Here is a 22050-nt window from a genome sequence, read left to right as displayed (position 1 = left end):
GCTTCCAGCATGCAGAAGTCCCTGTGTCCTACTGGGAATATGAACCCACAAAGCCCTGCACAAAAGCAGAGAGAAGAGTCCTCCCTTGGGCACAGAGGCACAGCTCTGGGAAGCTGCTTGGCAGCCTGTCCCTCTTCCCCGGGTGACACTAGGGGTGCAGCAAGAATGCTGATTTCTCCATGCTAATTAGCTTGGGAAGCTTGGGCTCAGCGGCTGCGGACAATGGTGCTGTTGTGAACGAGGCCAGTGCACACAAATGCACTTTTCTCAGCATGTGAGATAACTCAGCAGCCTTAGTGAAGCAAGAGCCAAGTGCCCCTCCTGGGCTGGAAGCCTGTTATCAGCACCACAGGGCTGGGGGGACCAGCAGCTTCTTTTCTAGGTTTGACATAATTTGGAAGAATTGGAAGGGCTTCTGTTTTGCTTGGTGGTTTTAAGAACCTTTGACTTACTTGTCAGTAGCTCTGGGAGCAAGGTAACGGATCTGTCTGTGCTCATGTAGAAGGTTAATTGGAAGAGAACATTCACCCAGACCTACCAGGCAGGAGCAGACCCTCAGGCTTCAGCTAAAGCAGCCTAAAAGTGCTCCAATTATGTATGGATATAAAAAAAAATGATTATTTGTGGGGAAAATACCTGTTGCCACACATTAATCCTCTTCTTTTGCTACCTACTCCCATGCACATACATGAAAGAAGTCTCCCTGATTGCTCACAGACAGGCTCCTGGTTGAGTGTGGAGGAACAGGGACCCAGCAGCGGCTTTGTTTGGTCTCTCCTGTGTCTGTGGCTCTTCTTCTATCTATCTATCTCTTCTCTACTTCTTTTGAATTTGCTTCCTGTTTTAGAGATGGAGAGGGAGGGAGAGACGCTCCTTTGAGGAGTTTGTTTAAATGAACCGCTGTGGGAGGCCAACTATTCTTTATAGTCCAACAAGCACGTAGAGAAGTGACTGCCAGAATATTAAGCTGCATGCTGAATGGTGACTGCAAAGAGCAGCCCTTATGGCCCTCTTAGGAGGGGATGAGAACGCTCTTGTCCAGAATTTAATCCCGCTCTGAAGTCAGAAGCCTAAACTTTCAAAGATTACTTCAAACAGTTGATGTCTGGGCTGTGTAAAAGCATAAAAGATGCACACTTTGGGTTTGGTTAGGCTGTGGTGCAGCATCTACATTTGGATTTGCATTAGATTTTAGCAAGCTGCAAGTGCATTTCCATGTCTAGCTCAGCTCTGGCAAGATCTGCAGCTGAACTCTGGTCCTGTTCACTCTGGCAGAGTGCATGTACCTTGGCTGCTTCATGCTTTTTCATTTTAGTTTTTTTTTTTTTTTTTTTGGTCTGTTCTAGAAGCAGGTGGTCACCAATTACTTTCATTCCAACATTATTATCATACCACTTGTTTCCAGCTAGTTAGAGCTATGCTGAAGAGAGCGGGGGGACAAAAATGACATCTTCAGTACGGAAAATAAATGAATCCGTAAAACCAGAAACAAAAGTTTTCAGCAGAAGGTTCTGGCGTGTTTCTGGAGCTCCTTCCATACACAGAATCACAGCATGGTTGGGTTGGAAGGGACCTCACAGCCCACCCAAGCCTCAAACCCTGCTGTAGGTTGCATGTTGCCCGCCAGATCAGGCTTCTGAGTGCAAGCAGCAGTATAAATATACTCACAGTCACTTGCCATATGACTTTTACAGTGCTCCAGAAGCAAGGTGTCTACAGACAGCAGTAGTACTGCAGGAGTTAAGCATCTCAGGCTCCTGGAAAAATGCCCCGTAAACCCCATAAATGCTCTCCTTTCTTGCTGCTCTGTTACCACTTGCATTTCTCTTCCCTGCTGACTCATGGTGTCAGGCCCTTTGTTGCTGCCTGCTTTTCATCTCTTCAGCCCTGCCGGTTGGCAGGCAGCTCAGCACACCTCCAGTTCACCTGGGGATCCCCTCCTGAATGCCAGTTTGTGTTCAGTCCTGTGCCTGTGAGCTCTGACCCCAGCCCTAGGGTGGGACATGGCTACTGCCATCACAGCCTCCGTTGTACCAGGCTGTCTCTCCTGCACAGGCATGAGGGCAGCCCTTGTACCCCACCATGATGCTTCAGGCAGCAAGTGACAGATGCCCCAAGCATGAAGAGGTACCTTGGTTATTGTGCAGAGGCAGGTAGATTTTGTGAATGCTGACGCAATCACCCATTCTCCTGGAAACCACTTCCTTTAAGGTCAGCAATCCAAAATACCTTTGGCTGTCTTGATTTCTGTATCTGAGCCACTCTCAGCAGCAGCGTTGGTCACGTGCCTGTAAGAAAGGAGCCTGATGATGGAAAGTGAGGCTGTAAGAGCTTATCCCCATAGGCTTTAATGTCTCTGCTTCACCTCACCCACAGATCCAGCTCAGCTACTTTATGATAAATGGCCTTAGAGGCTATTTCACTTGCCTTAGTCTCTTGAGAGGCATTCATTGGCATTAATTCTGATCGATTCTTGCAGACTACTGCTGGGATGTGTCTTTATACTGCCACGATCCATCCCTGAGGGCCTTCTTTAGCGGCCAGAGCCTGGGAAGTTTGGTGCACAGAAAGAAAATCACCTGCAGCAGCAAGTGAAGCAGAGCTGTGGCTGCAGCAAAGTAAACAAAGCTGCTGGGCCAAGCTGAGTTCCACACAGCAGCCCAGAAATATGGGAGAGCTTTTAGGGTGAGCTAGCAAGTTAATGTAAAGCCACTGGGAGTTTAATCACCAGACCGGAAACTGTATCAGCCATAGGGCTGGTCTTGGCACCTTGCTCCGTTCCTTTCCTCTCAGCCTGCAGATGGCCACTTTCATGCTCTTACAAACCTATGCCCAGCACAACAGTGCTCAGCTATTGCTTGAAATTTTCTTGTGCTGGCAACTCAGCTGTTCCAGTTTCCTAAATAGTCTTTGTGATGCAGATGAAGTCTGAGCCCTGGGCAGGACAGGAGATACAAAATATTAAGTGAAAGCCATCTTCACTTGCAGCTAGCAATACAGTGAGTATGAGGGCATCTCATGTCAGCTCAGATTGGTGGATCAGACACAGACAAGCTGCAAGTGCTGCCTATTATTGAACAAGTCAGGATGGAATGAGAGGTTATTCAAGGCAGATGATTCAGCTCCCAGATGAATACATGCAGCTAAGGCCTCTCTGTTTTCCGTTCAAGCGTGCGTGAGTGTATGTCAGGAGTTAGAGAGAGCCATGAGGACACAAACAGAAGCTAGGTGGTAAGGTATTTTGAGAGGATGACTATTAGAAATGAACAGAGTCGAGCACTGTGCATTTTCCAACGATGTTTATTTATTTTCTGTAGCTCTCTGACATAGCTGGATCTGGCAATGGAGCAGACTTCTTTTCCCATAAAGTGTCTACGTGTCATTAGATCAAGGCTAGCACTGTTGTTAAAGGCATTTAGAGGGCAGCAGCAGAAGCAACGAGAGGTGTTGGCAGCAGGCTGTACAGCCGTACAGAATGGGCAGGGAGCACCTTCCTTCCCACAGCTGCAGTGGAGTCAGGGTGCAGAGACACATATAATCCTTTTTGTGTCTTGTACCAGACAAACACAGCGTCATGGAACACAATCTGCAGTTTGAAATGGGTGGAGAAGGGGACACGGAGAGTGATTGCAGTCTGCTTTTCAGGAAGCTGTGTGCCTGGAGGTGCAGCTGCCTGTGGCAGTGAGCAGCCTGATGAGGAACCAGGCTGGCAGCAGTGAGGCACAACCTCCTGAGTGGCATTTGCTTGCTGAAGGGAACCACAATTTTCAGGATGCATCTACAGAGACAGACCCTGCAGCCAGATCTGCTCTGTTGGTTTTGGAATAGATTTCAAGTATCTAAAGTACTGTGAGAAAAGCTGCCTATCTACGGTGTCCCAGAAGGTGATCTGCATAGTGCTCACCAGGTTACGCTTTCTCCCCAGGGTGCAGCTATCTGCAGATAGCAACAGCTCAAATAATGCTTCTCTTCTAAAGGCAGATTGGAAGAGACTTGGGACTTTCTCCCAGTCATTCTGCTGCTTGTGGTTCCCCCCTCTCTCAGCCTCCAGCCCAGGTCCCACCACCCTACGTCACCCAGAGGCTGGGCCGTGGGTACAGGAGGATGGCATGCATGCAGCATCACTCTCTTTTGCTTTGTTTCATCCAACCATGGACCTTCCAGTGCCTGTATGCTTCTCTGCCAAGTGGTTCTTTTCTCCCAAGCAGTCAGCACAGCAGCAGCCAACCCAGAGGTCTTGGCAGTGCAGGGTGCCTCCTGCACCCCAGTTTGCACCTGGGACCTTTGCTCAGCCCTACAGACTAAGAAAGGCTTCAGAAAGGCAAGCTGGCTCCTGCAGCCAGCACTGTGCCCTGGTCTTGGCCAGTTACTGTACAAAATGGACAACACACACATGTTATTTACAGACTGTTTTTCACATGATGGAACAGCTCTTGGCTCGGTCTTTCCTGATCTCTGTGTCATTCAGTAAGTCCGTCCTGCTGGGCATCTGTGATGCCCGCTTCAGTCCCCGTTTGGAGTTGGAGCGCTTCAAGTTCTTGTGTATCCTGTTGACCGAGGCGAGTGTGGTGACGTGGAAGACATCCCGCACACTGTCCTCTGACACCTTGGAGGAGCACTCAGCATAGGCCACTGCCCCAATTTGCCGCGCCAGCGCACTGCCCTGAGATGCAGAGATGGGGGAAGGAAAGAGGAGGGAGGTTAGGACAGAGTACCCCGCAGCAGCATCCTTCACTCCCTTCAGCTCTCCAGGACTGCAGCAAGGTGCAGCACCAGAGCCTGCATCCCTGCACTGGTGACAGCAGCAGTTCCCAGCCTGTGGCTTTGTCCCCACCCCAATGCAGCATCTAAGCAGGAGAGCCCAGCTATGCCCAACAAGGAGGTACAGAAACACACTCATCCTACTTTAGCCACTCCAAGTTATTAAGCTGGGCATCTCCACCAGCTCTGGGGAAAGGCTTCCTGGCTGCTAAACAGGAGGTGGTTCAGCAGAGCACTGCCAGTATGTCAGAGTGTGCCCAGGGCAGGGGAGAAGAGTGCTGCAAGCTCAGAGTACCTGAGCCAAGACCTAGTCAGCTTCAGACCAAGACCACTGGGGGTCCTGTGCTGCTGACATAACTTATCTGAGGAGGTGCAGAAGAAAAGTCCCTGATCCCTATGGGGATGAGCACCTGCCAAAACCCACCTGCTCGTGTGTCACTGGGATGAGGCGCTGCTTGGAAAGCTCCCGCAGCGTGTTCAGGTCCGTCCGCATGTCCAGCTTGCAGCCCACCAACACGATTTTTGCATTGGGGCAGAACTCCTGAGTCTCCCCTTGCCACTGTAGTGAAGACAATAGAGAGAAGGTGCACGGCTGTGCCACAGGCTGTGTGACAATGGACAGCCTACAAAAGGGTCAAGGTTGGAGCAACAAAGGCAATCATAGGGTCTCAGCACAATGGTGATGGCTCTGCACAATCCCTGAAGCCCCATCAGCTGGTGTTCACCAGAGCTGCTCCCTGGAGCCATCACAATACATTGCCTTGGAAGCCTGCTGTGCGAGGATTTTCCAAACTGGAGTCACAGCTGTTTGGAAGCCAGTTAGCTCTTCCTTAACAATTGCCATAGGCAATGATCAGAGTGGTTGGAGTGCCTCTCAGATTAACTTTATGCTCACCTGGTCCAGATATACCCTGAAAACCTGCTGCATTCAAGTTGCTGTCTCCTGCAAGACTGAAGCAAGGGAAGAAGGCCAGGGCAAGAATCCACTTTCTTCACTAATAGTACCTTTCAGAGCTTCAGAAAAGATTAATATGCAGCGAAGTGTCTGCAGTGGTAAGTACACTCATTGACTGGGGCTGTGGGAAACCTGCACAGCCCCAGCAGTGTGCCAGCACCCTGAGCACCCATTTAGTGCTCGTGGAGCAGCAAGCAGATGACAAATAGAGATTCCCATTGGCTGAAGATGTCTCTTGGAACTAGCAATTGCTGCCATACTGGCTGACAGTTAGGCGTATACCCTGGGCAATTGGAAGGGGAAGAAAACCCAACCCACAGCCCAGTTTCCAGAACCTAGTGGAGAAAGAAGTGCCAGCAATGACCCAAGTTTCACTTAATATCAGATCAAAGCAACTGCAAAATACGGAAAAATTGCGTTTTCCAACAGCAGATGTGCTCCAGTGTCTTTCCTACAGATTCCTTTCCTGCTGTGGAAATTGTCTACCAGGACTCCCATGTGCCCCCACTGCACTGGCAGCAGCCATACAAGAAGGATGCTGCAGTTCATTTGGAGCAGGAATCCAAACACCCTCATTTACCCAAAGGATGAAAATCCCCACCAAGATGGAGCTACAGGGCCTGTTTTCTGTAGTATGACCCACTTCGCCCATGACTGACACCGTGTGGGGAGCCCAAGGTTTGCAGCACCATCAAGCCTTGTCAGAACAGAGGTGCCAGCCTGTGAAAACCCACTGTGGAAAATTCAAAGCTGCTTGCATCCTTTCAGGTGGCTCCTTCCTTTCAACTGTACATGCTGTGAAGACAAGCCAGGCAGCAGAAGGGCAGCAATAATAAAAACTTCCTCTGCTGAATTAGCACCTTTGCCCACAGCTTGAGTAGAGAACGTTATTCTCCTTACTTGCCTGGTATCAGAAGAAGCTAAAACCTACTTCATCTTCATGGTATCTTAGGAATGTACCTTACCTCCATAGGCTGTAAGCCTGTACCAAAGGAAACAAGGCATCTGCTCAGAGACACTTAAGAAATACCCTGTGACACAGGGCTTAAAAGTCGCTGTATCCAACAGACACTGCTAACGGCACTGGAAGCATCTGTGAGGCCGCAAAGGGAAGACCTTGCAGTAAGCAAAGCAGACTCACACGAGGAGCACGCAGACAGACATCAATAAAGCCCAATCCCAGCTAATTATCAATGGGTTTGCATCTCATTAAGGTACAAGAGATTTGCTTGTGTTATCACCCTGTTATCACAAGCAGCAGATGCTTCCAAGGCTCAGAGGGGTGACCTTATCGCTCTCTATAACTACCTGAAGGCAGGTTGTAGTGAGCTGGGGGTCAGCCTCTTCTCTCTTGTAACTAGTGACAGGACGAGGGGGAATGGCTTCAAGTTGCGCCAGGGGAGATTTAGGCTGGACATTAGGAAATACTACTTTTCTGAAAGAGTGGTCAGGCGCTGGAACAGGCTGCCCAGGGAGGTGGTGGAGTCACCGTCCCTGGAGGTGTTCAAGAAACGTTTAGATATAGCATTGAGAGACATGGTTTAGTGGGGTTATTGGTGGTAGCTGGATGGTTGGACTAGGTGATCTTGTAGGTCTTTTCCAACTTAGCTAATGCTATGATTCTATGATACCCATGAAAGGCTTCTGCTCCTGAGCTGGGTGCTGGGAGCTGTCTTGGAGCCCAACCCCAAGCCCTTGGCTGAGCTGTCTAGAGGGCCTTCATCCCCTTGCCAGGACACCGGAGCTTCCTCCCAGCACCGACATGAGAAACACAACAGATGCGCTCCATCTCTCCCTGTCCCCATGTTTTCATGTGTGCATGTAGGCAGACCCTACACGAGCACTGCATGCTGCAGTGAGCTGCATCACTCATGGTGCTCCTTGCAGACAAAGAAATTCCTTGCTTTCTGCTAAAGACCATGGGCAACTCCATCCACAGGAGCTTTTGGCCCTAGTGGCAGCAGTGGGGGATGCAAGGCTCCATCCCAGCCGAGACACCCTGGGCACTCACCTTCTTGAGCACACTGTCCAGGGTTTCTGGGCGGCTGATATCAAAGCAGATGAGCACGGCATCTGAGTCTGGGTATGCCAAGGGACGGACATTATCATAATAGGCTGACCCTGCAGAGAGAAAAGCAGTCAGCAGAAAGTCTCATCCATGGGCTGCTTGCTACCTGGCGGGGCAGGTGAGGAGTCTCAGCCCTCGCTGCAAGTTCATAGTTCCAGCAAGAACTGGGGACATGGCCACGTGTGAGCATCTGGCAAGCAAGAGGTGGCAAACTGTGCTGTTGGGTGTGCTGGATATGTACAGGATGGGAAGCTTGGAAGGGCTGCAGTGCTTGCACATGGATCCCATCACTTGTCATGCAGTTGTTGAACTCCTAACAGTTGGAAGATGTAGTTGAGAGAAGGCAGGCCATGAGCAGGGCTACTGCTATGTTTTAATCATCTCAATATCTTTTTGCAGAGGAGCTGGCTCACAATTGTGAGGATTTAAGACAGGTAAAAAAAGAACTTTCTTCTGCTCTGGATTTATGCTGGAAAAAGTCAGACAGATTCTTTGTGTTTGTGCATAAAAGATGTGCCAGGATTTGGTGAACAAGCTCTGAATTGGAGGAAATGATGCTGTATTCTGCAGGATTTCTCAGGGAGCAGACTAAAGCCTGGGCTGAATCCTGCACAGCTCTGCCACGTACACACACGCACGTCTGTACATACAACCCCTCAGTGTGAATTTCAGACATTAAAGCCATCATCCCATAATGTTTTTATTTGAAGTGTATTCTGTATGAAATTGTAAATGCCTCACTAAGCAGTAATGGAGCAATCAGCTTGCTGCTGCTTAAAAACACTCTTTTCAGTTTTATATTTGGCTTCACAATGGCTTAAACTTCCTCAAAGGATGAGAAGCAGCTGATTATTTATGAAAAAGGGAAGCAGTGACACCATCCCTTGTTGGGGCTGCCTCCTTTGAAGCAGGATGGGGGCACCAGGCATGCTCCACACCACTCACAGTGCAGGCATGCCAGCACCCCATGTGCATTTGGGTTCACAGCAAAGCCAGCTGCAGGGGCGTTCTGCTGCTGCAACCTCCGCAGCCATGAGTGAGAAAAACCACAGCACAGTTTTTTGTCCCTGCGAAGTCACTGGAATGAGAAGCAGCTGGCATCCAGCATGGCAGAAACAGACTGCGACCTCTGCAGAGCCCAGCCCTCTTCGCAGAGGGAAAGTCATGCTTTGTGCGTGGAGTCAGTGACTAGGGTCCCTGGACCAGCATGGGGATAGAGGATGCAGGCTGGGGCACAGCAAACCCTTGAGATCTCTGACCCTGCTTCAGGCTCAGGATGCTTCACCTACTGAGGGGTAGAGCTGGCACCGTGAGCAGCCCCATCCTGAGAGTGACTCCGTGCTTTTGTTGGCTCTGCACCGAGCTCTGCAGCACCAAGCTGCCCTTCAGACCAAGCTTGCATTCTCATTCCAGATGCTGGTTTGCCTGAAGGGATTCAAGACCCAGCACAGATCTGCATGCTCAGATCTGCCAGACCCTTTATCAGAACCATGTCCTTCCTGTGCACAGCTGCCCCAGGCAGGGGCCACTGCCCTAGGTGGGAGGGAAGCATTTCCATGCACATCCTCTCCTGGTTGCTGTTCCACTTCAAATAAACATTGCAGATAAATCTGACCTCCTCCCAGCCCAGGAATGCTCCTTTTGTAGAGACTGGTTTTGGCTCCTTTCAGCTCAGACATTGCTACGGCAAACCGTATCATAGCAACCTGCTGCTTCAGCACGTCACAGACTGCACTGGCAGAGAGCACACAGTGCTGCAGAGTGCAACCCGCACGGCTGGTCACCACCCATCCCACAAACCCCCAGCCTGGTGTCAGGACACAGCTGGGCAGCTGCTGGAGATGGCAAGAGGAGGGGAAGGAAGAACTGCCCCATGTCAAGAGCATCATTTTGTTAATGAGATCAAAATTGTCTCTGTATGCTCTAACTTTCTGCTCCCAGCACCAAGGGACAGGAATGGTCGTGGCCTCATTGGTAGCTCTGCGCACTGCCAGCTGATAAACACCAGCATTTTCCTGAAGTCCCTTCTACACTCCAGGAGACCAATGGGAACCAATGGTTGGCACAGTCAGTGCCCAGCAGTGCTGTGCTCCAGACTTACATCATCCCCAGCTTTCTCTCTGCTGAATCAGGGAATTCTCTCTGGTTTATTATTCTAATTTTTGAATCTGTTACTTTTTCATGAGGACAAAACACAAACGCCTCAGTTCTCTCAGCTCCAGATCTCCGGTTTTATGGGTTCTGAGCGCTCAATACCTTTGAGCCATTCCTCCAAGGCACCTTAGAGCCCCACACTCTGGCACCTCCAAGCACATGTGCATCCAAGACTTGCATGTCTGCAGATCCAGCCTTCCTGTTCTGCATGAATTGTTCTCCAACTTGGCACTCAGGTTTGCAAGAAACAGGACCTATATGCCTCTGTTTGTGATTAAAGAGAGAAAACTGGAGCAAGCCAGATGCCAAAAACAGATTAAAAATAAAATCCACATGGTTGTTTTCTGAAATTCAGAGGTTGGCACAGCAGCCTGGCACTGGGACACAGTGACACTGCTCTCAGGCAGGGGACCAAGCCCTGACCCAAACTCCTGCCCCATCACCACATGCTTTCCCCATGGCAGTGCTCCAGGCATGTTAATGTTACATAAAGTGACAGTGAATGTGATGGCTTTCGTGATTAGTAGCTCCTCTGCTAGGAGCTACTATATTTTATTTATATCACGCCTTTAAGACTGAAAAAAAAGGTGCAGGAAGCTGTCACCATGGATGGGGACAGCAATGGACAGGCAGGGTACCTATAGGCTCCCCTACCCTGGTGCAGGCAGCACATTTGCATGAGAAAGGCTCTGTCCCGTGGAACAGCCCAGCTATTGTCTCCTCGCATGAGCAAAGCATAAAAACGCTGGATTGAAAACCTGATGGTGAACGGGAGAGACAGAATGGGCAGCAGTCCCAGACACCCCAGGCAAGGAAAGAGCCCAGTCCTCATGGCGAGCCTGTAAAAATCTCAGCTACTTCTCCTAGACAGCAAGGATGCTTCCGAGCTAGCATTTCCTCTGCAGATGTAATGAGGGGGCACAGAGTCACCCAAAGTATTTCCCCACTGCTAGTAAAGGGGAAATAAGCCCAGAGGAACAGTGACAGTTTGCAGTAGAGGGCAAAAAAGGGAACAGCCTCAGGGAACATTTGAGAGCAGCAGCTAAACAGCCGCAAGGGTCAAGCCCCATTCCTTTGTCCTCCTGAGGGCAGACTATGAAAGAAATTGTTATTCTGTGGTCCCTGCACTCAACTCAGCTTTACCATAGGGAACTTGTGGAAGCAGGCAGGACATGGGCTTGTCACAGGAGCTCCCTAGTGGAAGACAGAACATGATGCAGCTTCATGAGGTGACCAAGCACAGAACGTGGACCCTGTGTGGGGCAACAAAATCCCCATCGCCCCCTCCTCAGACACCACAAACCTTCCGGGACACCAGCAGAAAGTGGGCTGCCCCAAGAAGGGTTTTTGGGGGCCCATCACTTGCATATGAGGACCCACGAGCAAAGTTTCTTGCCTAGGACATCTGGAGTGCCTTTGCAAGAGCAGCATTTGAAAAGCAATGGCTCCGTGAGCCTGATATACAACAGACCAGGATACACAAACACCCTTCTTGTTCCCTGTATCATTAATGCTGTTGGGCTTTATAAACAGGTGGCCTGGAAATTAGTGGAATGTGGCTTTCCAGGCTGCAGCGGGTGCACAGTGAGGAGATAAGATGAATTCAGAGACCAACTTCATCCTCCCAGTGTGAAATTGGACCCTCCCTCCTGAAAGCAAGAAAGTGGCTGGTTCTGTTTGGGAATGGACGAAGTACAGCATGGCTCCTGAGCTGCCCACAGGTCCCTAAGCAGCAGGGATCAGCGGCCAAGAGTCCCTGAGGATAATGCAGATCCCACTGATAAAAAACCATTTCTGACACTAATACAGTGCTTGTTAGAGTCCAGTGCAGTGCAGTGACAAGTGAAAGAGACAGGAATTTTAGCACTGGAGACACACTCCAAGATATAACAACAGCACTGACAGCACTATGGTCTGAAGCCAGGATCCGACCACCTGGAGGTCACGGTTCTGAATGCAGCAGCAATTCGTGACATTAGAGACTGAAGGGAAAGCAAAGCAGACCGAGAGAGACAAACAGCTGCGATCATGCCAGGTTCCCCTGCCAGCTAGAGGTGGCATGGCAGACTGATAAAGTGTCCTGCTGTCCCCCACCAGCACTGAGGTGTCTCAAGTTGCAGCACTAACGCAGCAAGGCAAGGCCAGTGGTGGTTTCCCTCCTGGTGCATCCATTTCCATTACAGCCAGAGTTTTCACTGCTGCTTCCCCTTCAGATTTCAGAAACCCCTCAAAGGGCACAAACAGAGATTCTGACCTCCTCACAAGCAAGTGAGGGCTGAAGAAGCTGAAGTATGGCCAAGCCTCACAGTGGGGGGTTCCACAAGCATCAAAGTTGGGGTCAGCAGGTGAGCTTGCCCTGGAACAAAGCCCTTCCTGCCAGAGAGAAGGTGGCCCAAAGGGGAGATGAGGCATCCCACTCAAGCTGGAATCATAGAATGGTTTGGGCTGGAAGGGACCTTCAAGATCATCTAGTTCCAACGCCCTGCTATAGGCAGGGACACCTCCCTCTAGACCAGGTTGCTCAAAGCCCTGTCCAGCCTGACCTTGAATGCTTCCAGGGAGGGGGCATCCACAGCATCACTGGGCAACCTGTTCCAGTGTCTTCCCACCCCCGCAGTAAAGAATTTCTTCCTATTATCTAGTCTAAATCTACCCTCTTCCAGTTTAAAACCATTTCTCCTTGTGCTGTCCTACCTTCCCTTATAAAAAGTTCCTCCCCAGCTTTCCTGTAGGCCCCTTTCGGGTACTGGAAGGCCGCTATAAGGTCTCCTTGGAGCCTTCTCTTCTCCAGACCAAAGAGCCCCAGCTCTCTCAGCCTGTCCTTGTAGCCCTCTGAGCATCTTCGTGGCCCTCCTCTGGACCTGATCCAACAACTCCATGTCCTTCTTGTGCTGGGGGCTCCAGAATTGGACACAAAACTCCAGGAGGAGGGAGACAAAAAGTAGCAGAGGGAACACCATAGTGTAGTCCTCTGAGGGACATGGGTCAGACAGCATGGCCGTTGGCCCAAGCACTCTGACACAGCATTTGTGATACTGGACTGTGACCTGTCTACTACTTGTGCAACATGACTGCAAAGCGTAGCAGTTCAGGAAAGGAGGAAGCTATTCCCTGACATGGAGCAAGCAATCATCTGGAAAGTGGATGACTGAAACAACAGCTAATCAGCTTGGACAGTTAACTTCTGCTCCTAATTCTCGTGATGCATGTTAAAAAACACCAGTAAACAGCTAAGCAGCCTAGCTGCCATGTCTCAGAATGGACACGATCAAGATGAAGGGAATGGTGTTTGCAGGGGCTGAGGTGGCATCCTGGGCTCCTCATGCTGGTGATATGGAGGCGACTCCCTGTAGAAGCCCCTAATAGCAACCCTGGGGCAGCACCACCTAGCCCTTGAGGTGGGAGCACAGCCCCAGTACCTGGCTGAGACTCTACACAAGGGTGCAAGCAATCACATCAATGGCAGCCGACAAGAGAGGCAAACCAGAACCAGAAGTCCCTTCCTGGCACTTTTGCCACATCACAAGTGCAGATGGCATTGCCTCAACCTGTTTGTCATCATCTTATTGGGTGTAACAAGGACTAGGAGCAGCAACCAATTCCCACAGACCTCTGGATTTGGGGAACGCATCTGTGGGTTGAGTGAGCACAAATTATCTTTATGCAATGCTACACATTTCCAGTTTGCTGCGCGCAAGCAGCAGATTCCTCCCTGGCTGCTTGCCCAACAGATAAGGTTTCTCCCCACAGGGAAAACTGGGCCTCCATGCCTGTGAAGTTTAATTGCATACTGATCTAATCCATAGGATCTAGGGCAAGAGGAAAGCTGCACCCAGGTCTCTCCCGCAGGGCTGGTGGCACGGCACCAACCATCTCCTCTGGCACTCACCCTGCCACGAAGTACTCGCAGGACCACCCTGAGGCATAGTGAGGGGTACCCAGGTGCCAGGTTGGCAGAAAGGCAAAGCCATCATGCTCAGAGGACAGGCTGAGAGTCCCCTGCTCCAGGGATTTTCAGCAGATGTTTTACGTGATTGCTTGGCTAAGGAGCTGCTGCTTGATGAGTGTCTGAGGCACAAGGGACACCCCCAAGGCACACTGCTCACTGCAGGGAGAGCAGTGGCCTCTGTGCCATGCAGTACCTACACCATGCCCAGCCTGACATATCCCAGGGACTGGGGTGTCCCATCCAGTATTCTCCCATTATGTCAGGTCTCCCCAGATCCATCCTCCACCCACTCCAGGATAAGCATTTCTGCTGCAGCTCTTTCAGCTTCTGTCTGACTGGTTCCTGACCTGCCTGAGAATGTGACCCAGCTACACATATTTTCAGGCTTAACTATGTCTTTGTGCTGAGGCAGAAGACAAGTATGCTAGTTTGAGGCTCCCAGCCTCAACAGGGAGCATGGGAGGAGCTATTTTGGTATGGAAAGGGCAGCTCCACATTCTTCTCTCCTTCAGAGCACATGGGAACAGGCAGCCATTGCAATCTCAGAGTGTGCGCTGGGAATCCCCAGCCCCTGCATCAGTGGAGATGCCTTTGCTAAACTCGGCCCCTTTCAGCTCTCTAATCTCATCAACATTCCTGGGTAGTTCCCCTAATGAAGGGGCTGTTATCAGAGCCTGTTGGTTCCCACACAGCCATACCAAGGCACGCTGTTAGCTGAGCACAGGCAAAGAGGGAGGCAGGGAGGGATTTGCACTTTACAATGTTATTCTTGTTTTGAAAGCGAATCTGCTTATGAGACACAAGTCCCTGTGAAAGGCTGGCAGCCATGCAACTCCCCTGCTGTGAGCTGCAGTGCAGAGCAGACAGAGCAGTGCTGCTGGACCAGCCTGGGTTCTGTGGAGGCAGAAAAGTCCTCTCCGGTAGCTTTGGAAGATGGCAATGAGCACATGCACGGCACAGTGCCAGTCCTGGGTGTTTCCATAAGCCACTAGCACAGGCATCCCATAGCAGGCATGAGCCACTCTCAATCCCTTCAGCTCTGTAGGTTCAATTTGCTATTGTGCAAAACTTCTTCTACCAAAAGCTGTTTACAAGTGTCTCTGAAGGGTGATGGAAATACAGCAGCTTGCAGTCTGTAGCTAAAAATGTCAGTTTGATTACTAGAGAAAATTGCTGTGTATTGCTTTGCAGGACTGTTTATTGATGCATAGCTCTTGTGTAATTCAAATGAAAGCTGCAAAAGAAGGCAATTTATCTGGAAAACTATCTACTGAACTCTATCTACAACAAAGCTCTTAAAAAAGGAGAAAGAATCAAAGTCCATTTCCTCTTGGCTGTAGAGATAAGCACTAGACAAACTCATATCTTTTTTTTGAAAAGGGTAAAAATGAATGCATGACAGCATCAGATGCAGGTATCAGGTGCATATACACAGATTTTAAGCCATTTTATCATGTTCTTTTCTTTTAACATTTGTAAGATCAAAGCCAAACATTCCAGAGAATTCCTAAAAAAAAAAACACACAGTGCACTAAGCATGCTTCCACACACTCCAAAGGTGACATTTTTCTCATCAAATGCAGACACTCAGAGCAAAGCTGTTGAGCATCAAACAAAAACAACACAACCAGTCCCTTCCCATCAGCTGCAGAAGTCCCCAGTTTGGAAACCCCCAGGGCTCACAGCTCAGCAGGCAAAAGACCCCTGTTGGTTTCAGGACATAGAAATCTGCAAAAGCAAAGTCTATCAGGTTGGGAAGCCTCCAGTAGAGGCTCAATAAACATTTTACAATTTAAAGCTGGTCCAAGAATCAGTAAAGCCGCTGCTCTAAGTAGAGCTCTGCTGATCCTATAGCTGTAATCTGATGGATGCAAAATTATAGCGAGGAATTTGAGTGTACAAGACGTAAAACTGTCTAAGGTCACGTTTTAATTTACTTTTGCTCTCAAGCACTAATAAGATTTCTTTTGTAATAAAGACTCCAAAAATTATGGGGAAAGACCATCAGCAAGTCCATTACGTATGTACACCACCAGAGCCCAGCATTCAGTTGTACTACATGTACACAGCAGTCCAAAAAGGTCATCAGAGGTGAATTAGAAGGTGCACATAACCTTTGCTAGATGCCAATATTTTTATTAGCTCTGCATCAAGCAGTTCACTTACAGCTCATGTCTTCCCGGAGAGGCAGCATGAAGTTTGAAAAGGGTTTTGGAGGGCTGAGATGACTTGTGCCTAGGGCTCCCTGCAGCATCACAACGGAGGATGCAGATGAAGAGGCAAACCCAAACCAAAACATGAAAAGAACGAAGCAGCCCAGAAGCTCTTCTGGAGTGGGTGATGAAAGAACAGCACATTCCCACAGCACATTCCTCTCCAAGGTGAGGTCTCCCATCTCGGCTGCACCTTGCTTGCTTCCCCATTCCTTCCCAGCCTCATCACAAGCCCCAGAACTGGTTTTGTTGGTGCTCTGCTGCACCTCATACATGGTCAGGGCTGAGACGCACCGATACGCAGTCGGCACCTAAACGATGCGCAGAGCCAGCCCCGAGGCTGCCGCATCGAGCCCCGCCGCGTCCCTCTCCGAGCCCACCTGAGGTATCCCACATGTTGAGCTCAGTGCGCTGCTTGTCGATCTCGAAGCTGGCCGTGTAGTTCTCGAAAACGGTGGGCACGTAGCTCTGGGTAGGGAGAAAGGAGGTGAGCCGCGCCGAGCCGAGCCGAGCCAAGCCAAGCCGCGCCGCCGGCCGCCCCCCGCCGCGCCCCGCACACCTCCGGGTAGCAGTCCTTGGCGAAGACGTGCAGCAGTGCCGTCTTGCCGCACTGCGTGTCCCCCACCACCACGATCTTGCAACGAGCCAGGTGTCCCTCCATGGTGCGGGGCCTCGCCGGCAGCGCCGCCGCTTTACTGAGTCCGGTCCCTGCAATGGCCGCGCCCCCAGTCCCGACGGCACCAACCGGAGCTGGAGCTGGGCAGGGCCACCCGGCCGCTGCCGTCCCCGGCCGCCTCCCGGCCCCGGGAGCTGCTGCCCGCCCCTCGCCGGGCCGCCTCCCTCCATTGATCCCCGGGATGCAGCGTGGGAAGCAGCCCCGGTGTTATCGGGAAGCCCACACCGGGCTCCGTCACCTGTTTCATCTGATCCAGATTTCTGCCACTGCGCATCCCATCCACCTCCCTCCTTGCCTCTCCCTCAAGCATTCAGCAACAATAAAAATTTGTGTTTTTTTTTTCCCACACATAAAATCTGGCAGGCATGGGGGGCCTAATCCATCCCCAAGATGGTGCTGGGCATTGCAGATGTCAAAGATCACACTGCCAGGGAGTTGATGGTAGGGCATCACTTTGGGCCTGGTGAGTGTGAAACAAGAACCATCAGCGGTTTATCATGCCTCTTGCAGCAGCAATGTCCAGCTTCCCACCTGGGCCTTCTAGCTCTGGCACCGGTAAAGAACTATGATTTGCTCCTATGCAGAATTTCAGCAAAAATGGAGCACACAGCATTTTAGCTAGCTCTACACGAGTCTTAAAAATCATGTATCTCTGATGCATACGGCCACATTACGTGGGCAAAGACAGGGGGCTTGTCATCTGTCCAAGAGCATTGGCTGCACAGCAGCAGTCAGTTCTGCTTTCCACTTCTCCCTGGTTATGAACAGTGCATACTGTGGGCAGTGTTTTTAATTAGCAGAATGACTGAAAAGGAAAGGTTCCTTTCCTGCTAATATTGGCCATCCTGCAGAAAGATTTACCATAACAGCAAACCTTCATTTGTCAGAGACAAATCATCTGTCACAAAATAGAGTAAAAATGGAGACAATGAAGACAAAGCAAGTCTGGGGAAGTGGAAATTAAAAAGATTTGGCAGGAAAAGCAGATTTATTAGTGGACTGAGGCAGCAGTTTGTTTTTGCGGAAATTGCAGTCATTTCTCATATATAAATATCAGTGCTGTGCATGAAGTGGGGATGAGTACAGCCCGGAGGCACGGGGCGAGGCATACTGCCACACCAGTACCCAGTGCTCTTGAGCACTGCTCTGCTCTCTGCTGTACCTCAATAGGAATATATCTCAGTAGGAATTAATCTTTTTGCTTCTAAGAGTTTACTGGGATCCTGCATTGGATGAAGAAAAGCTTCCTCTGCATTGAATATTTGAGACTTTGCAACCCCCACAACTGCATTTGCCTTCCCCTGGGGTGCAGCTGAGAGCACCTTTTGCTCAGAGCCACATGGGGCAGTGTCACTGCTGTCCCGTTTGGTGCAACTGCAGTTTTGGCAAGCAACACTTGCAAAATATATAATAGGCACTTTTCAGAGTGGGCTACAAGGAGAGATGTGCTGTGACTGTCACCATTGCTGGGGAGGCAACAGATGGCTCCAGCACATTTGTTCCTGAAAATGCTTCTCCAGCAGCTGCATTCTGCCATGCCAATGCATGTTCTCTTTGCATCACACCGTGACTCTGTATTTTGATGGTGCACGCTGTTACTTCATACACATCTTTTCCGTGCCATTTTTCTTAGCCTGCAACATCTTATTTCCACTGTGGAATTTTCCCTGGTGAAACTCTAAACCTGGAGCAGAAAGAAGGGACTTTAATTTTTCATCAGCTCTATTCTTGAGTATTTTTTTGGACCTGACAAACACGTGAAAGAGCTTGAAACTTGCCAGGCAAAACTGCAGAATATCTCTAACTGTTAACACTCGGCAGCTAAACCAGTTGGTCCTGAATGGTGTTGTGTCATATGACAGTTGCTCCTGGAAGTTGCAGAGGTGGAGAAGCCATTTGAACACACAGAGCAAAAGACACAAATCAACAGCACTTAGAAAGTTTAAGGGAAAGGGGGACAAAATGCCAGCCAAACCTCTTTCATGTGTCCAGTCTGTTTATATTCTGAACTAGAATAACGTTAATCTGACTCACTGTAGGCATGAATGAAGTTTGCACCTCTGGGTGAGCGATTTAATTTATCTCAGGAAGCCAAAACTCATTATAGCACTCCATAAATGTTATCACATGAAAGCAGCAACCTTCATTAATCTCAGGAATTAAAGCAAGGAGGCGTTCAACCAACAAGGCTGCTGCTGGAAAGACTGCAGCTGGAGCATGTGTGCTACAGTTGGAGGAGACATAATACCTCAATTATTGCTGCAAATTTCCCTGTATCAAGGGGGTGACCTGGGGCTCCCTTCACACTCCTGTGGAGGTGAGCAACTCCGTTCCCAGCACGCTGGCCAAGTAATGGGACTCTGATGGGAGTACAGCATCTCGATGTACTAAGCCTGTAATTTTAAGACTGTAACTGTTGGTATTGACACTGCTGCAAGGTTGAAGTGCAGAGCGATCCTCGTGTTGCTGGCTGTCTCCAGGGTCCACAGCAGAGGATACAGAGGGGTGTTGGTCTGTGCACTCATGGGAAGGCACCTTGCATGGACCTGGTGCTTCCTCGGCCTCTGCAGTGCATGGAGCAGACCCAGCTCGGTGCAGGAAGCGATACCACTGTGATGTGAGCATTCTCTCAGCCCGTTGTCACTCTGTGGAGTGACATTCACCCAGCGTTGGTTAGTGCTTGACGATTGCCTCCATTGTCTCCGCGATCAAAACAGCAGCATGGGGTGGTGGCTGTGAGTGGCAGGTTCATCTGGGGGGTGGGGGCAGATCTACTCCACCTACTGTGCCGTTGTCACATCTCCGTGTCACTGGGATGCAGGCACGAATGCAATCCGGCGGGCACAGCACTCCCAACACGAACAATGAAGCTGGGAGATCTCATTTGTGGCTGCTGCTTTGTGCATCTCAATGCACAGCAGGCACCGGTGAAGAAAGGGCAGAACAGAGGCAGGAGGAGCCTCTGGTTGTCCCTAACACTTGGATAAATGCATCAGTGTCAACAGTTCCAGGATGGCAAAATGTACAGCCCAGAAGATGTCACCTTGGGTTCCAGCATCCTATTGGGTCTGCTTGCAGCCTCCAGCCACTTTCCTAGACCAAGGGGTGTGAAGAAACATGGGGAGATGGTCTGTACCGGTCAGGACCTGAGCAGAAACAGAAAACCTCTGCTCTGAGCTCTTTGCCTGTGGCTGGGCTTGGAGATGACTTCCATGGGGACTCCAGCATGCTTGCTTGGAGAGGAATGGTTTTGGCAGGTCTGCCCACTATGGTGCCATTGCTGCAGGGTTTCTACAGGCTGCATTATCTCCTGTGTGGTTCCTGCATTTGTGAGAGCAAAGGAGAGGGATTTTTAGTGCCCTGTGTGAAAAGAAAGGGAGGTAGAACAAAGAGGCATCCCCATCCTGCTCACCTGCTGCCAAGGGCAAGGGGAGGCAGAGGGAGACTGTTGGAAAGTTCAGGGTGATGTACAGGACTACTGAAACACTCACCATTTGGCAGGAATATGAAAGAAACAGCTTCCTAGGTGCCCAGGGCCTGTCTTCAGCTGTAAATTGCAAATCAGTGCCATCTAGAAGTACCTGCGTTTGAAGAGCTTGCTGAAGAAAACAGTGGAGGAGGGAACACCAATTCCACGAGGAAAAAAGTGCTAATTCCAGCTAATGCATCCCCTCAGCAAACCACACCAGCGTCCTGTCCCATGGCAGCCAGCGCCATGCTGTGCTTGGACCACAACTCTGCAAGTGCAGAGCTTTACAGCCAGCTCCTGCAAACAGAACAGTGCATGCCCAGAGCTCCCCCACTACATCTGCAGCTTACATTACATACAGTGGGAAGGCAACCACAGCTGAACACAAAGATAACTAAGTAAGATTTGCGGGGAAAACATGATTGAATCAAGCTGATAAAGGAAAGATTGACTCAGAAGCACAAAAGAGACAAAGGCAGCAAAGCCCACACCAAGCAGATGTGCCCTTATGCAAAAATGTCTTTATCTGCTTTACAGCTGCACACAACTAAAGCAGCTTAGTGGAATAGGAGCCTGTCTCCCAAACCCCACTGACTATCCAGCACTGAGTTTCTCGGAGGCTTTCCCTTATCTCATGCACCTCTGTAGATTTGTCCTGGCCAGTGTTTTTCATCCACCATGGGTGTCCTGACAACAGCAAAAATAAATTACTGGGAGGACAAATGCTATGAAAGCCCCCAAGAAGAACACAGGAAAAGCAGTGAGAAGTAGGATTGTGCTTTGATCCCTTCTTCCTAACTTTGAGCACAAGAAATGCTCGGCCATCATGAAGTCACATCCGTGTTCTTCAGAGCCAAGCAATAGCAAACAACAGTGTGAATGTCCAAGCTGCTCTGAGGTCCTGGTGTGCAAACAGGGCACAGACTTCTTCCTTGCTGTCACTGCAGCCATTCAAACACCCGTAAACATGCCAGACAGCAGAATCAGATGATTTGCAGCCTGCTCCAGACCTCTGGTTGTTTTCCTGCCTTTGTGCTCTGCTTCCTGAGGAGCCCCATCCCTGCCGCCCCCCTACCCCACACAGGCCCATGGCCACATCCATGCAGAACTGCTGCTGGCTTCTGTCAGCAGCTGCCTGAGGAGCCAGATTGCTGTTACATACAAAGGCCCTTGGAACTACTGGGGTTTGCTCATCTGCCGCCAGGCCAAAACCTTACATCAAATGCTGTCAGCAGTTTTGGGAGTGCCCTTCCCAAAGCAGGCCTTGTGCCCAATTTTGTTTGGTTAGGGAATTCTGGACGGCACTGGAGCAACACTGAAACTTCTAATATGCGTGTTTCTGTCATCCTTGACATGGACTTTGTTTTCCTCTTTTTGGGGTGGATGTTTCTCTTTGTCAGTGGCTGCTTGACTTGCAGGTTTGAGCCATTGCCCTGGAGCTGGAGTGTTGGGAGCATGAGGATGTTCTCTTCTGACTATTGAGGAGAGGCTCTGACTGCGCACGGCACAAACCTGCACTGCAGCAGCAAGCTGGGGAGCTGGGCAAGGATCTGAACAGCATTCTCACAAGAGTTGGTTGCTGCCTGCTGACAGATGCTTCACAAGCTGGAGGAGGGGCCAGATTCATGAATCCATCCATGCACGCGGCCACATTTATTTGTCTGTAGGTAGGGGACTGGAGCAGTACTCCTCCCTCTTGTCTGGGAGGTTGCCTGTGCCTCATGCCCAGCACTCGAAGCCATTTCAGGGCTACGAGTAGAGAACTGTTTACAGAACCTCCCTGGAAGTGACCTCGGTTATTTATG

At 50.2% G+C, this 22050-nt stretch overlaps 1 protein-coding gene across 2 annotated transcripts; it reads right to left on the bottom strand.

The window, feature by feature from the left end:
- Positions 3285-16851, bottom strand: RND2 (Rho family GTPase 2). Of its 2 annotated transcripts, XM_021377986.1 has the most exons (5): positions 16660-16851; positions 16481-16568; positions 7728-7837; positions 5186-5320; positions 3285-4663 (listed from the first exon to the last, which is right to left on the bottom strand). In XM_021377986.1, the coding sequence occupies exons 1-5, from the start codon at positions 16759-16761 to the stop codon at positions 4415-4417; spliced, it is 684 nt and encodes a 227-aa protein (XP_021233661.1). In that variant the 5' UTR covers positions 16762-16851; the 3' UTR covers positions 3285-4414. The 2 variants fall into 2 exon arrangements, with proteins under 2 accessions (XP_021233661.1, XP_021233660.1); XM_021377985.1 differs by lacking the exons at positions 16481-16568; positions 16660-16851 and adding an exon at positions 9400-12485.

The sequence above is a fragment of the Numida meleagris genome, chromosome 26, assembly GCF_002078875.1.
Source record: "Numida meleagris isolate 19003 breed g44 Domestic line chromosome 26, NumMel1.0, whole genome shotgun sequence".
Lineage (NCBI taxonomy): Eukaryota > Metazoa > Chordata > Aves > Galliformes > Numididae > Numida > Numida meleagris.
The sequence above is the reverse complement of the archived record's forward strand: the minus strand, read 5'-3'. Positions and strand labels throughout refer to the sequence as shown.

Bases quoted from the DNA above. Each gene is read 5' to 3' on its own strand.
- RND2 (XM_021377985.1), bottom strand. From the start codon at position 9,673: ATGATGCTCTTGACATGGGGCAGTTCTTCCTTCCCCTCCTCTTGCCAT. The intron at 5,321-7,727 runs GTGAGTGCCCAG...TCTTCACTACAG, and splicing joins TGGACAGTGTGCTCAAGAAG to TGGCAAGGGGAGACTCAGGA. The intron at 4,664-5,185 runs GTGGGTTTTGGC...TCTGCATCTCAG, and splicing joins TCCCAGTGACACACGAGCAG to GGCAGTGCGCTGGCGCGGCA.